At 35.0% G+C, this 17913-nt stretch overlaps 1 protein-coding gene across 1 annotated transcript in view; it reads right to left on the bottom strand.

Annotated features, from left to right (window-relative positions):
- Positions 1-17913, bottom strand: part of ICE2 (interactor of little elongation complex ELL subunit 2) — a 420662-nt gene that overhangs the window by 377434 nt on the left and 25315 nt on the right. The window contains exons 3-4 of the mRNA XM_053717350.1: positions 5165-5429; positions 2218-2337 (exon numbers count right to left, since the gene is read on the bottom strand). Coding sequence (XP_053573325.1) covers positions 2218-2337; positions 5165-5429 — 385 coding nt within the window. The remainder of the gene's footprint in view (positions 1-2217; positions 2338-5164; positions 5430-17913) is intronic.

The following is a 17913-nucleotide window of genomic DNA, read 5'->3' on the forward strand; positions in this document are numbered from 1 at the left end:
CAGGAACCACTTGCACAATTTAGACAAAAAGCCCAAAGGCCATTTGGCCGACTCTTCGATTATCACCGGTTCCAGATGCAACTTATTTTTAGCAAGTTTCTTCTTAGATGGAAATAGTCATCTTTCTAAAACGTTTGCCAGAAAATATTATACAATGAAACATTGTAGGTGGTATCAAGCTATGTTACAAACTAACACATTAAACTCTTCATAACCAGATTGGTTTTATATCTAAAATTAAACATTGTGACTTACTGGTGTGGAATAATTTTTATTTTTTAATAAGTTCATTAAAAAAAAAATTATTAATGAAAAAGTTTGTATAATTCTGGAATTTGGAATTCTGGATTTGGGGGATTTGTACCCGTTTACTGATTCGGTACCACTTACAAGAACTTGGTAGATGGGTGCTGCAGTAGTCCAAAAACCTTTTTGTTTTTTAAACATTTCATGCAAGCACAACATAAAGCATTATTTTTATAAAATGTAAACACATACAGTGCACTCCACTAATATTGGCACCCTTAGTAAATATGAGCAAAGAAGCTGTGACAATTTGTCTTTATTGTTTAACCTTTTGATCTTTTGTTAAAAAAAAAATACTCTGCTCTCATGGATATGAAACAATTGCAAACACAACACAGGTTTATCCAACGATAAAAACTGTTAAATATATGTGTGGTAACACATGGGCCAATATTCATTTAGTCATTCATCACAATGGGTAATAAGACCAAGGAATAAATCTGATGTGCGGCAAAAGGGTGATGAGCTTCACAAAATGAAAAGTGGATATAAGAAAATAGCAAAAGTCCACAATCAGGGCAATAATTAAGAAGTTCCAGTCAACTGGTAGAGGACATGTGCCTAAATAGTCTCAACACACTGTGAAGAGGATGGTTAGAGTGGCCAAAATATCTCCAAGGGTCACAGCTGGAGAATTGCAGAAGTTAGTTGCATCTTGGGGTTAGAAAGTCTTCAAAACTACAATCCGACATCACAACAAGTTGGTTTGGGAAGGTTTCAAGAAAAAAGCCTCTACTTTCATCCAAAAACAAGCTCAAGCATCTTCAGTTTGCCAGACACTACCGGAACTTCAAATGGGATTGGATTCTATGGTCAGATTAAACCAAAACAGAGCATTTTGGCAATAAACACCAGAGGTGGGTTTGGCGCACACAAAGAGGTAGCCATATGGAAAGGTACCTCATGCCCACGGTTAAATATTGTGGTGGCTCTTTAATGTTTTGGGGGTTTTTTCTGTCAGATGACCTGGACATTTTGTTAGGATACATGGAATCATAGACTATCAAATATCAACAGATATTAAATGAACACCTGACTGCCTCTTCCAGAAAGCTTAAAATGGGCCGTGGTTGGCTATTCCAGCAGGACAATGATCCAAAACATAAATCAAAATCAACACAAAAATGGTTTACGGACTACAAAAGCAAGGTCCTGCGATGGCCATTCCAGTCCCCTGACTTGAACCCCGTAGAAAACCTGTGGGGTGAACTGAATAAGAGATTCCACCAGAGTCAACCTTGAAATGTGAAAGATCTGGAGAGATTCTAGATGGAGGAATTGGTCTCAGGTCCCTTGCAATGTATTCTTTTACCCCATCAGGCATTATAGGAGACTCAGAGCTGTTATCTTGGCAAAGGGAGGTAGCACAAAGTATTGACTAAAAGGGTGCAAATAATTGTGCCACACATAATTAACACACACACATACATATATATATATATATAACAACAACAACAATTAAAATTATGGGAAAAGCAAGTCTTCTGACTTGTCTAGATTTGTAAATAGTTTACACAATGAGTTATTTTCTCTCTCTCTCTGTATGTATGTATGTGTGTGTGTGTGTGTGGTGTTTGTAATCGTTTGATATGAGAGCAGAGTATTTTTTGAACAAAAGGTTAAACAATAAAAGACACATTTTCACAGCTTTCTATGCTCATATTTACCAAGGGTGCGAATATTAGTGGAGAGCATTCTACATAAATAAAAATGTAATCTAAAAAAATATTGTTGGAAGTCAACATAGTATTTAAAATAAAAAAATAGTTAAAATGTAGATGTCTTAAGCCAGATGCACACTTTAATAAGACAAGCACCAAGTAATACAATTGTTGGAGCTATTGAATCTGGGTATTTGTCATGATTTAAAGTGAGAACAGTCTGAGGAGGAGAGTAGTTGAAATGACTTACCTGAGTAAAAAGCTGTGCGTCAGTTGACAACCAGTTGTAATCCTCCACACAGTTACGGGCACTGTTTTGTAGGTATTTCTGAAACTCTGCATATTCATTAGCCAATTTTGTTTTCAAGAACTGTAATAAAAATAAAAATTAGTCATCAAAACTAATCTAAAAAAAAAGTTATAAATCAAACACTGGCAATAATGCAATATGAAGCAAAGTCTATGTATAAGAAATCATTTGACATTAAAAATAATGCTTTGCATAAACTAACCTTAAAAGGGATCTTTTGTTTAATATGTTAGTTTGGAAAGGATTGCATTTTTATCTGCATATAACTTTTCCTGACTAGTAAACTACAGTGATAAGCCCAGAGTGAGAAGTTACTAGTGCACTCAATCTTAAAAAGATAGAAAAAAGCCAAATACAAACATATATGCATATTCTATATATAACACATTTTAATCGCAGTCTCGCTGTGCCAGTATTAAAAAAACCTGTCAGTAGAGTGTTATATTTGTGCACAAATCTGAAAGACGGCATTCTTTTTCATCTCTTTTGATCATTAAAAAGGAACAGCCAACACCAAAATTGTTATTGTTTAAAAAGATAGACAACGCCTTTACTACCCATTCCCCAGCTTTGCACCACTAACATTTCTATATTAATATACTTTATAACATTTAAATCTCTATATTTCTGCCTGTTTCTAAGCCCCTACAGACGGCCTCTTATCACATGCTTTTTTAATTTGCTTTTCACAATAGGAGACTGCAAGGTTATTTGGGCCATATAGATAACTTTGTGCTCACGCCCGTGGGTTGTGGATGACACTGCACTAATTGGCTAAAATGCAAGTCAATAGATAATAAATAGCCACGTGATAATAAAAATGTTGGAGTTGACTGTCCCTTTAAGGGTCATTGCTTGCTGTTGCGCATTCAGAACAATGGAAGGTGTATAGTATAGAACTTAGCCATAAACTCTACCACTGGATCAGAATATTTAAACTCCAGATTTGCACGCAAGTGTTATGTAACATGAATTTTAGAGCAGGTCCTTATCCCGTAGACAGAACTTTTTTTCACTTTCTGCAATTAAATTTTTTTTGTGAAAATTTTTCTGCAGGTCATTTTTAAATAAAATAAAAATTGTAAATTTGTCAGTTACACTAAAGCACCAGATCAATTGCAATGTGTTGGTTAACTGGAGAATAAAGCAATATTTAAAGTTTTATAATCTAGTGCAGTAGTTGAAAATTGCATTGCATATTAGCTGCAGACAAAAAAAGGAATTGTAAAATGTCTCTTGAATTAATTTGTTTCCTTTTCTCTTAGTCCAACATAGAAATGTAGTAATAAAAAAGGTGCATTGCTCATACGAACATCTTACATTCAGAGAAAAACAGCTTTGCAGACTGTGAAAATCTAACGAACGAGCTTGCAAAAATCTCAGAGCCAGACAAAAATCAATGCACTGTCGTTTTGTAGCACTGCATATTTGACTGTTGTCTTCAAACAACACTTTGCTCTGGATGCACTGTGTTAAGGAAAACTTATACAATGCAGCTAGAGAACAGCTCTGTTGCAGCACTGAAAAGTTAAAGTGCTAACAGTTCCTGTTCTTTCTGCAGACATGCTGCATTTTCTGTGATTACATTTAAGATCACTCTATGTTCTGCCTTGGGGGTCCTTATAGAAATATTTTTGTGGGAAATTAGCACCTGCGCTGACATTGTGCAGCGTGCACTACATCACAGTTTGCACCAAATATGTTAACCATTGACTTGTAATATGAGGGCACAAATGCAAGCGGTATGAATATTTATACAAATTATATAAGTGCTCCATACATTTTACGAATACAACACACTACGTTAGTGTGAGTTAGTCTGTGATTGTTACCGGTACACGTTTGTCTCTTGTGATTGGCTGACTATGATCAGCTAGCACCCAGTAGTGTGTTGCTGCTCCTTAAACAAAGGATATCAACAGATTAAAGCAAATTTGATAATAGAAGTAAATTTCGAACTTGTTCAAAATTGTAATTTCTATTTGAATCCTGAAAGAAAAATAGTGTTATGTCCCTTTAAGAGTTTACTATCAAACATTTGAAAGATCAGCATTTTTAACATGGGTTGCCTAAAAATGTAAAGTTAAAACTGTTTAAATTTAAACTGAACACAATATAGCAGTATCACTTGTATATGCTCACTGGATCATAGGCATGTCCATTTCCTACTAATTGATTGGCTGCTAGGTACTTCCTGATAATGTTCATTGAGGAACACATAATTCTGCTAATGTTTAAAGGGATATTCCAGCCAAAATTAGAAACATGGGTGCATTTCGGTATTGAACAGAAGAAATTTTGTAATATACATAAACAGGCAGAAATTTAGAGGTTTAAATGTTATAAAGTATATTAATATAACAATGTTGGTTGTGCAAAGCTGGGGAATGGGTAGCAAAAGGTGTTAACTATCTTTTTAAACAATAACAAAAAAAAACTGTGTTGACTGTCGCTTTAAGCATACCATATACTTGTTTTTAGCACCAATGTACACTGAAGGATTAGCTGAAATCCTTATATCACTGTCAGTGTGCACAGAAAATCCCCCACAATTATGTGCTTAACCCCTGCAAAGGTGTGAAATACACTGTAAAAGGCAGTTTCAGGACAGCAATGCAGTACTGGAACCTACCTGAATACATCTAATGAACCAATGACAAGAGGCACGTGTGAAGCCATAATTCTTCATCTAGCTCCCAGTAGTGGGTTACTGCTCCTAAGCCTATCTAGATGTGCTTTTTTTAACAAAGGATACCAAGGGAACGCAAATCTTAAAAGTGTCTCTTAAAATTGCATGCTCTGAACAAAAAGTTATTTCTGACTTTCATGGGCTTTTAAATTCCCCATGGGCAAGAAAATATTGTGACATTTGTCATGAGTAGTTTACCTGATAATGATTGTACTCTCTTAAATAAGTTATGGTTACGTTGCTATTCTTCGTGTTGTAAAACTTAATCATTAGCTGCACATACATCTTCTGCTCATGCTCACTGATACAAGAATAATGAGGGTAGGGAACACGTGGTTCTGGGAGGGACGGGCCGTCTACTACAGTATGCTGTACTTCCGGTTTCTCAGTTGCGGGTTCCGTAGGTGGAGATTTTTCCTTGTTCTTTTGTGCTGGTAGCGTTTCTTCAGGAGCCTTCTGTGCGCTAGAAAGGTCAAAGGGGTAAAAGTGAAACGCAAACATGAGAATCAAAAATTATAAAGTTAATAAAGTTAGTATAAGATAGACACGTGGATTTGAATCTTTCGTTAATGCAGAAAGCGGCTACTCACGGAATACGGCTCTTTTCAGAGCAGAAATTATTCTTGTAAATCCAGATCTTAGTGTGTTGCACTTTCATAAGGATAAATCCAGCTCTGAAAAGAGTCAAATACCATGAGTGATAGTCTTCTGCATTCAGATCCTAATGAAGGATCAAGGCGCATGTCTAGTATAAGAACTCCTAACTAACTGCTAATTACAGCATTAAAATTATACTTTTTTTAAGGTTCTCTTTTTTTTTTCTTTTGCTTTTTACTTAATATTTTTTGGTTATTAGGTACCGTGTTTTATTGCACTTCGCAGATAATGTGTTTTTTAACAAATTGAGGGTGTGTGGCAAACCTGCATCATGCAAGTCTGTCAGCATAATTTTTCCAACATACAAACACATAAACACACACACACCACCAGCAACAAGATTACGACTTGCTGAAGGCTCAGATGATTGTTAGATTTTCTTTCTTTTTTTTTTTTTAGCAACAAAGTATTTTTTAATTAAGATATGTACATTGTTTTAGACATAATGCTATTACACTCTTAATAGACTACAGTATAGTGTAAATATAACTTTTATATGCTCAGGGTAACCCAAAAATGCGACTCGCTTTATTGCGGTGGTCTGGAACCAAACCCGCATTATCTCTGAGAAACGCCTGTATATAAATTCAGATATATAGAAATTGGAATAACTTCATTTTGAAAATGGGATCTTTATTGTACTTGGCATTTATTTGTAAATAATGAAATCCCATCACTCTTAGAAATGTTTCATTGGTATAAATGGTGCCTCAAATAGGCACGCAAATCAAAATGAAACTTTCATGCTTCAAATAGAGCATTTCATTTTAAAACAACTTTCCAATTCATTACTAAATTTACTTCGCACAGCTCATGAATACTATATGACGCCAATATTTCCATTGGAAAACACAGCAGCCCTCTGGTGCTAAACAATGTAGAATGTTAAAAACATTGTTATGAGCACTCTCCGTATTTAGTGCGCAGGATACATTCACACTTCTGAGCCTAGCTATCTATGTTCTTCAACAAAGAATACCAAGAGAATGAAGCAAATTGGAATGCCATTTAAAATTGCTTCATAGTTTCACGAAATGATATATGTATTATAATAACCTGCATAAAAAAGCAAAACTTTAATTTAAGGGAGTAAAGAGCCTTTTTATAGCAGACACATGATGCTGACCATGAGAAACAAAGGAAATTGGGTGCAGTAAGTTATCTAGGAATAATTTAACAAACCCAGTAGCATTTATGCAATTATAAATAAGGTCACAGATCCTAATGGACAGTATGTAACAGTATAGATTCAAACTATAGCACAGACTTTTATCCTGCTAAAGTCATTCAGCCCTAATTCTAAAAGTAGGTTATTTTGGGAAGAATTATTGTAAAAAAAAAAAAAGAAAGAATTAAAAGGGACGGTGTACACTAATATTTTCTCCCCTTTAATGAGTTATCAATATTCCATTTTACCTACTGGAGTGTATTAAATTGTTTACAAATAACTCATTCACATTTATTTTCTCATTTGAAATATCTGATTTTGCTGATTGTTTTCCCATCTACACCAACCATTTCTGAACTTAAGTTCTAGCTACAGAAAGCATGTAAACAAAAAGGTTTAGATAAAATAATGCTCCCCTCGTTGTCTGTAACAGAGAGATACTAAAATGTTCATTTTCCATCGTTTCAAGTATTTTCCTTTTAGTAAACAGTAATACAGAATTGGACATATAAGATAATGTGGTCTGCCTTCCCTGCTAGCTCAACCTATTTCATTGCCTGGTGGTTTTAATTAGAAACAGCTCAACCCATTTCATTGAGTGGTGGTTTTAATTAGAAACAGCTATTTCATATACAAAATTATACATAAAGGTGCAATTTCCCATACATTGTAAACTCTGCAGCTGGTATAACAAGTCATTTTAAACAAATTTCTATAACGGGCCACATTTCAACAACGCATAACATGTTTCAATATTAAAAATTAAATATTATTGCAATATACATTATTGATTTGGCTTCCTTATGCTGTACAATACATTTAAAAATTGTACTAGTTCCACTTTCTACCAGGGAGGCATGGGTTAATATATTAAGCTAATTTATCTGTGAGGTTTTATTTACCCAAAATTCAAAGTCAATTGACCCCCCCCCCTCCTACCTCACATTCTCTGTACTCATTTGCTTTTTCTTAAGGCGGATAAGCAGTTTTGCATCAACAATCATAATAGGAAAAGTATTCTTTGCAATAGCAGTGAGAATACAAGGTGCTTACGTGGTAGTATTGTTGTGTGTGTAAATATATATATATATATATATATATATAACACAACGTAAAAAGGAGAGTAGAAACCTAAAATACAGGTAACTAAAAGTCTAGGCAAAAGAAAGCACAACTGTATGAAATAAATAAGAGACTAGGGCGAATTCTTGAAATACAAATAGATTTAATAAAGTTACACTAAATAAGTGCATACATCCAAACATACAATCACACAATCACATACATACAGGGATATAGAAGATGCATAAAAATGTCGAATTGGCCGTGCAGGGGACTGGTGCACCAGTATACAAAAATAGGCAAATGTTCATCACTTTGCATGTATAGGTAATATATAATTGTAATCCAAAGTATAGTGCGTGTCCTTAAAGATGCACGGACCAAATGGATACAGTCTTACCCCTTCGTGTCTAAATGTACATAGTAGCGTGAGGACATCAGGAGTCAAGGGGAGCTTACCCTCGCCGCGTCTTTTTCACAGGCATGTGTAAAGTGCAAATAGATAACAGTTCATGAGAATACCTGTCTTTTTCACGCGGTTGCTCTACCCTGAATTGTAGCTCCTGAGTATTTCCAGATGAGACAAGGGGTAGACCACAGTCAGGCAAAGGGTCCTCTGACGAAGTGCTGCAAACCGACGAGTCTTAAAGCTCGTTTCACTCCTTTCAATACAGCAGCATGGAGCTTCTTCCGGGTGCTGACGTCACGTCAGTGGCTGTGCTGATTTATAGGAATTTGGCCGCACTGGTAATGAATGTCATTGGTAGAGAGATCTGTCATTCAAAACGGCTTTGATACTTTGTAGCAACATTTTGCTTTTTTATAGCTCAGTACAGCAAGGGGTTATATACAAGGATACATTTATATTTAAACACTCATGCTTGCATACTTACATTCGATACATTGGAAGATTATATTATACATCTAATCTGTTATATTACTAATGTGTGTGTATGTACAGATTACGTGATAAAGACTATGTTTTTTTGTATTTAGTATTGCAATTACGCTATTCATAATTTATAATTTTTTAATTTATTTAATTTTTGATACTACCAAAGACTATGTAGTTACACTCAGAATGATGTGCACATATCCACAGAGGATTAAACTAAAAATGAAGCAAACTCTAATTTTTCATTGAGACCATGAGGTGCTAAGGTATTCAGTTTATATATCCATTTTGTTTCTTTGCGTAGAAGGATATTGTCAATATCCCCGCCCCGCATGCTAAGTTTCACAGATTCAATTCCAATGAAATTTAAGTCATCGGTCTTAGATTCATGAAATTGTGCATAGTGTCTTGCCACAGGGCTGTCAATATTGCATTGTTTAATATCGTCCCTATGTTCAGAAATTCGTGAACGAAGTTCTCTGAAAGTTTTACCAACGTAAAAACTTTTACAGGAACAATAAAGTAAATATATAACTCCTTTTGTGGAGCAATTAATGAAGGAGTTGATTTTATATATATGTCCTGTATTTGTATTAAAAGTTTTACTTCTCTGCATATATTGACAGCAGACACAGTGGCCACATGGAGTGCTGCCTACAATTTTCTGTGCATTTTGTTCCAACCAATTATAAGTTGGAACTTTATTGAATTCACTTTTAACCAAAATGTCTTTTAGATTATTGCAACGCCTTGCAGTCATCTGTGGATAATCTCCTACATATTGGTGAAGTGTTGTATCATTAGTTAGTAAATGCCAGTTTTTATTCAGAGTGTCTTTTACCTTACTCCAATGGGCATTATATTTAGTAATGAACCTGATCTTGTTTTCTTCATTTGTGTCATCTCTGTTCTTACATTTATATAACAGGTCTTTTCTTTGGTGTTGGGAGGCTCTATAAAGAGCTCTCTTAATGCACCTTTTGGAATAGCCTCTATCATGGAATCGGGTCGCCATCTCTTTGGCTTGTTTTTTAAATGTTTTTTCATCAGAACATATTCTGCGAAGCCGCAGAAATTGTCCGTAGGGGATTCCCTTTTTCAAATTTGTGGGGTGGTGGCTCGACCCCAGGAGGAGGCTATTGGTTGCCGTGGGATTACGAAAGACTTCTGTCTCAATTTTCCCTTCTTTTTTACTAATTTTCAGGTCCAAAAAATCAATTGAGTTTAAGTCATGATTACAGGTGAGAAAAATGTTACGGTCATTACAGTTCAAAAGAGAAATGAATTTCATCAATTCATCCTCAGTGCCGTCCCATAATAGCAGAATATCATCAACATACTTGATCCAGAGGGCCACATGTGCATCAACCACTTCGGAGTAGTACCCAAATACAATTTGGTTCTCCCAGCCGCCAAGGTGTAAACAGGCGTAGGTTGGTGCACATGTGGCCCCCATGGCGGTACCTTGTATCTGTTTGTAACACTTTGTATCAAAGATGAAAATATTGTTGTCCAGCACAAATTTTAATAAATCAATTACAAATTTGGTATGTTTCTTATAACCGTGACCTCTTGTATTGAGAAATTCTTCACATGTTTTAAGACCCATATCATGCGGGATAGAGGAATATAGGGATTCAACATCCAGGGACACTAAAATAGTGTCTTCCTGAATGTTGATCCCATCCAGTTATTTTATTACATCTGTTGAGTCTTGTACAAAAGTACGAAGATCATTGACAAATGGCTGTAAAAAATGATCTACATATTTACTGATTCCTTCCGTAGGACCTCCTATCCCTGATATTATAGGACGTCCCGGAGGGTTGGTAAGGGATTTATGTAGTTTGGGAGTCCAGTAAAATACTGGAATTTTAGGTTTTTGGTTGAATAGAAAGCTAAACTCATGGCTAGTGATTAAATTATTTCTTCGAGCATCATTTAGCATAAAAAGTAATTCGTTATGGGATTTGTGGAATTCATCAATTGAGGATTTTGAATATTGTTTAGGATCTGATAGCTGTCTCATGGCCTCTTTAATGTAGAGGTCCTGATTAAGGATGACAATATTGCCGCCCTTGTCGGCCGGCTTTATGATAAGTTCAGGGTGTCTAGTAAGCTCATTAAGGGCTTTACGTTCCCATTTGGTGAGATTATCGTTAACAATGCCTGTACTTTCGATTTTCATTAGGTCAGCCGTAACATTTTGTACAAAAACGGAAATATTGGGGATAGATGAAAAAGAGGGCATGTAGGTGGATTTTTTCTTAAAGTTAGTTCTAGGGTGTATGTCAGTAATTTCATTACTTTGCTCAGAGAACAAGGTTTCTAGATTATGAAGTGCCTCTGTTTCTTGTCTACAAGACAAATCTGATTTTTAGGAGTCATAATCTTTTTTAATGCTAACTTCCTTGCAAAAAGGTGTAAGTCTTTAGTGACCTCAAATAGGTCTAAGCTATTAGTAGGGCAGAAACTGAGGCCCTTTTCTAATACTTTAATGTGTTCACAATTCAAAGGGAAGGATGAGAGATTAACTATACCCATTTTTTGTGAGTGTGGATAGGGGCCTAGTAGAGATTTATTTTCTACTAGTTGTATCTCAGACGGTTTCTTGTCATCATATATTGACTTTGATGTCGTCTGTTCTCTCTCCCTCTCATTCCTCTCCTTTCCTGAGGCCTCCCCGTGCCTCTTCTTCCCTCCTCGTCTGGTCCTACCCCTAAAGGGTGCACCTGTGAGGTATTTTCGTTATTGTTTTTATTTTCCCCATCAGAATCCATATCGGAATTATCAGTACCTGAATCATAATAGTTTCGAGAATTAATATGATTTCTATAGATGTAGATTTTATTTTTTCTATAGTCTTCCTGGTCCCTTATTAGTTTCCTTCTTTTGCGTGATTTTATTTCGCTTTGTAGTTTCTCAATAAGTTTTTGTGTTTCTTTATTTAATTTGTCAAATGATGAGTCATTTTCAAATTTATGTAAACATTCATAGATGTCATCTACGTCTGTTTTACATTTCTCAAGTTTCTTAGCGTCTTCTTCTATTATTAGTGCAATGAGATCCAATGAACATTTGGTTAATATTTCATTCCACTTCGTTATGAAGTCATTATCTGCATCTAAACCTCTCAGATTAAGCTCCCCTTGACTCCTGATGTCCTCACGCTACTATGTACATTTAGACACGAAGGGGTAAGACTGTATCCATTTGGTCCGTGCATCTTTAAGGACACGCACTATACTTTGGATTACAATTATATATTACCTATACATGCAAAGTGATGAACATTTGCCTATTTTTGTATACTGGTGCACCAGTCCCCTGCACGGCCAATTCGACATTTTTATGCATCTTCTATATCCCTGTATGTATGTGATTGTGTGATTGTATGTTTGGATGTATGCACTTATTTAGTGTAACTTTATTAAATCTATTTGTATTTCAAGAATTCGCCCTAGTCTCTTATTTCATACAGTTGTGCTTTCTTTTGCCTAGACTTTTAGTTACCTGTATTTTAGGTTTCTACTCTCCTTTTTACGTTGTTAGATATTCACTTTTCTAGGATGCACCTGTATTTTTTATTGACTAATTAAGAGTGCTACTCACCCTGTTTTTCTTGTGTCATATATATATATATATATATATATATATATATATATATATATATATATATATATATATATATATATATATATATACACACACACAGGGAGTGCAGAATTATTAGGCAAATGAGTATTTTGACCACATCATCCTCTTTATGCATGTTGTCTTACTCCAAGCTGTATAGGCTCGAAAGCCTACTACCAATTAAGCATATTAGGTGATGTGCATCTCTGTAATGAGAAGGGGTGTGGTCTAATGACATCAACACCCTATATCAGGTGTGCATAATTATTAGGCAACTTCCTTTCCTTTGGCAAAATGGGTCAAAAGAAGGACTTGACAGGCTCAGAAAAGTGAAAAATAGTGAGATATCTTGCAGAGGGATGAAGCACTCTTAAAATTGCAAAGCTTCTGAAGCGTGATCATCGAACAATCAAACAGTAATTTGCGGTAGCTTAAGGCTGTCCCTAACATGTTTCGCAACTTCACGTTGCTTTTTCAAAGACCTTTGAAAAAGCAACGTGAAGTTGCGAAACATGTTAGGGACGATAGGGCAATGGTGAGGAGTCCTAGGAGCTCCTGTGTTTTTAGACAGCCTTAAGCTACCGCAAATTACTGTAGTCAACTATGATTTAACTTGTATTATTGAATGCTCAGATCTAACTATGTGTTAATGTTTAGCGCTGGTACCGAATGTGCTATTCTTCCTGTAATGGCTAACTCTAAATCTTATAGTATACAATAACCGGACAATAGAATTACGTTAGTGGCTATTGCCTAATAAGTTTAAATCAACCTTGAGTTGTACTGGGCATATATTCACGATACCTTTAGCTGTAAGTTATATCTGCCCCAAAGCTATTGGGCACTCAATATATTTAAAACGCAATTGTATTTGCCTTGCGTTTAATTATTAAGTGCAGCTTGATCACATAAGCACAATTTCGCCTCTAATACGGCTCATACAATAGAGCAGTGCACAAACTGAATTTGTGGCAATCCTGTTTGTATGGGAGGTGGAACATACACAGACTAAGATAGTCAGCTGCGAGTGTGCAAATCCAAACGAACATTAGGTTTAACTCTATAGACTCACAATACAAGCAGAATCTTTGAACATCTCTTTGCCACAGCTCAGATGTTACTGGGAATAGATACGTTTTATTGTATTAATAAACTACACTATTTAATTACTGGAACACTGTGAGGTACTTTAATAGATACTCAATTAAATCTGTGGTGATAGGAACAGATATGCTCCATTGTTGCAAAATATATAATTACTCAGTTGCCGCAGTACAGTTAGCTACTTAAACTGACACCAAATGAAACCGTGAGCAGACAAATCTTACCGAAGTTCGTTTAACACAGACAGCTCAAGTGCATACAACTAAGAATACAATCCTTGCAATTTAAATTTGAGTATATCCAGTAGCAACGGTTTTTATATATAACCGCAGAGGAAGTTAACATAATTAAGTTTATCCAGTTGAACAAGGATATACAATGTCTCAATAAACAGAAATTGTATCAGAATTTAGTTGAATCATTAATATACACTATAAGAGTGCTTATGTAAGTTAGCTCTTGATGTTTTGGAGTGAATAGCCTAAACCTCAATCTTTCAGTAGGCAACTGTTAATACAGAAGCGGAGTCACTTTAGAAAAGAGACTGTGTATAATTTTTGACGCAAAACGTCATATAAACAAGTTCCATCTTGCTATATATTTAGAATTTAAGTAAGTGGTGTATATAATCTCAGCTGGAAATAAGCAGAAATATAGAGAATTTTATACCCACTGTTTAACTTACACTTAACTTCGCATACAAAGATATATCATTTTGGAGATATAAATAACACGCTATATACTTAACTCTTATATAAGAATTGGTAACTTTGTATACAAAAAGTTTGGTGTATCACATCTCTAAGACGCAAGTATACAGCAGTTCCCACTCCAGCCTACATTTAACACTTAAGTACTAGGAGCAACAATCTTAACTTATATTTATTTGCTGACATCAATAAAATCGGTGCTTAAGTGTGATTTTAAGTTCATTCCTATTTTAAACGTAACCCAATAAAAGTTATATTTTAATTTGTAATCTGTTTTCTCCCCTTTCACTTATTCCTTAGGGAATAATTTGTGTCACCCAGTTAGATTTAATTTACCTTTAGACCTAGGTGTGCTATAAGGGTTGAGGATGGAGTCAAGCTCAACTCCCAGTCCTACTGCCAGTTTCTGGAAGACACCTTCTTCAAGCAGTGTTACAGGAAGAAGTCTGCATCCTTCAAGAAAAACATGATTTTCATGCAGGACAATGCTCCATCACACGCGTCCAAGTACTCCACAGTGTGGCTGGCAAGAAAGGGTATAAAAGAAGAAAATCTAATGACATGGCCTCCTTGTTCACCTAATCTGAACCCCATTGAGAACCTGTGGTCCATCATCAAATGTGAGATTTACAAGGAGGGAAAACAGTACACCTCTCTGAACAGTGTCTGGGAGGCTGTGGTTGCTGCTGCACGCAATGTTGATGGTGAACAGATCAAAACACTGACAGAATCCATGGATGGCAGGCTTTTGAGTGTCCTTGCAAAGAAAGGTGGCTATATTGGTCACTGATTTGTTTTTGTTTTGTTTTTGAACGTCAGAAATGTATATTTGTGAATGTTGAGATGTTATATTGGTTTCACTGGTAAAAATAAATAATTGAAATGGGTATATATTTGTTTTTTGTTAAGTTGCCTAATAATTATGCACAGTAATAGTCACCTGCACACACAGATATCCCCCTAAAATAGCTATAACTAAAAACAAACTAAAAACTACTTCCAAAACTATTCAGCTTTGATATTAATGAGTTTTTTGGGTTCATTGAGAACATGGTTGTTGTTCAATAATAAAATTAATCCTCAAAAATACAACTTGCCTAATAATTCTGCACTCCCTGTATATATATATATATATATATATATATATATATATATATATATATATATATATATATATATATATATATATATATATATATATATATATATATATAGATAGATTATAAAGGAATATATATTTATTTAAATACCTGTTAATATATTTTTTACTAATTAACTAAGCTGAATCAGTGCTAAACCACATTAAAGGGACAGTATACACCAATTTTCATATAACTGCATGTAATAGACACTACTATAAAGAATAATATGCACAGATACTGATATAAAAATCCAGTATATAACCGTTTAAAAACTTACTTTGAAGCTTCCCGTTTCGCTCTGTTTAAAAGGTTACTGGAACACCCACTGCAAGTAGGAAATATCAGACACCCCCCCTCCCTTTGCATATGAAAAGAGACCCTTTACACAAACAGGAGCAAGCTGGAGTAGATATACGTTGGTATTCTCCTAAAACTTTGGGGCTTGGCTAGGAGTCTGAAAATCAGAGCAATGTTATTTAAAAATAAGCAAAACTATCCATTGAAAAAAAATAAAAAAAATGTATAGGCTATATAAATGGATCATCTACAAAACATTTATGCAAAGAAGAATCTAGTGTACAAGAAAGGGACATTTTCCTTAAACAGAAATCTTTGGAAGAAGAGATAAAATTAAATCTTCGTTTTAAGGGACACTATGGCTATTCAGCTAAGCTTCTCGCTAAAATAGTCAAAGGTAGAAAAAAGAAGAACTATATTTTAGCTATTAGGGATAATGATAAAAGATACACGGAAGGGACAGATATTAGTAAAGTATTATTCGGGTATTATCAAAAATTATATACAAAGTGTAGTAATCATTCTCAGAATCGAGAAAAATTCTGGTCACAAATAGATATCCCCAGAGTCTCACAGGATTTTTTGGAGAAACTTAATGCCCCTATATCCATGGAAGAGATAGGTGAAGCAATTGAAAAAGCTAAGCTAAATAAAGCTGCTGGGCCAGATTGTCTACCTGTAGAATACTACAAAATTTTGGCAGAAGCGATCAAACCCACCTTAGAAAAACTATATAATAGTTATTTTATAAATAGTAATCCACCGTCAGAATATTTTGCGGCTGCTAATATATCCCTAATTCTTAAAAAGGGTAAAGATGCGGAGGATCCAGCCTCATACAGACCAATTTCCGTACTTAATGCGGATTACAAAATATTGTCCTCTATTTTAGCATCTAGATTAATGTTAGGTCTTGATGAAGTTATACACCCAGATCAGACGGGGTTCATGGTCTCAAGAAATGCATCCAAAAATATACGGAGAGTGATAACCTTATTAGACTATATGTGGAATGTAAGCCAAAAGACGGGTAGACAATTTAAACATGATAGCGCCCTTTTAACACTAGATGCAGTCAAAGCATTTGACTCTATTGAATGGGGGTATCTATTTGAGGCTCTTGGAAAATTTGGGTTTAAAAATCATCCGTAATATTTATCAGTGTCCAATATCATACTTGCTGATTAATAATAATTTAACTCCAGGGATCAAACTAAAAAAGGGTACTAGGCAAGGATGCCCGCTATCCCCTCTACTTTTCAATTTAGCATTGGAACCGTTGGCGATAAGATTAAGGGACATTGTAGAAGGGATTACTATCGGTAAGACGGTCCTCAAAACCTTTTTATATGCGGATGATATACTAATATGTTTATATAATACGCATAGGGCTATTCCCACAGTGATAGATTGTCTGAATTTTTTCAGTTCATTTTCAGGTTATAAAGTAAATTATAATAAAAGTGAGTTAATGTGGATTCAAAAAACAAGTCATGCATCTGCCAATTTTGAGTTTAGAGAGGTGGAGTCTCTTAGATATCTTGGAATCTTTCTTCATAGAAATCCCTTAAAATGGTATGGTCTTAATTTTTATCCTTTATTACAGAAAATGTATTCTGATTTGAAACTCTGGGATGTATTCCCGCTATCAATGACTGCCAGAGTAAATCTTATCAAGACAATAGTCTTTCCCCGGCTTCTTTTCTTATTACAAAATCTTCCATTAGTTTTAAACCAAACAGACATACAGAAACTGAACTCCAGTTTCTCCAAATTTATTTGGAATAACAAGAAACCACGTATCGCAATAGAAAAACTGATGCAACCACGTGAAGCTGCTGGTCTAGCATTACCTAATGTAAGATTCTATAATCTTGCAGCTCTGAGCAAAATTGCGTTGGATTGGCTTATAGAAACTAGCTGGTTCTCAACTCCAGAAATGGAGAATGTCTTAGTTGTCCCTTTCTCACTCAAAGCCTTATTACATATTCAATCTAAAGAAATCCCGAATAATATAAAGAGTTTAATATCTATGCAAAATATTATTCTCGCATGGCAAAAACTCTGTACTCTAATGAGCATAGATTATTCATACTCAGAATATCTACCTTTAATAGGCAATCCCGAATTTTCTCCTGGAAATAACCAGGGGATATATAGAGAATGGTATAGCAAAAATCTTAAGTTAGTTGGTCAATTTTTTACAGAGGAGAGACAAATCATATCTTTTGACAATTTAAAATCTCAGTTCGACTTATCCAGTAATAGCTTATATG

The sequence above is a fragment of the Bombina bombina genome, chromosome 6 (genome assembly GCF_027579735.1).
Source record: "Bombina bombina isolate aBomBom1 chromosome 6, aBomBom1.pri, whole genome shotgun sequence".
Taxonomy (NCBI): Eukaryota; Metazoa; Chordata; class Amphibia; order Anura; family Bombinatoridae; genus Bombina; species Bombina bombina.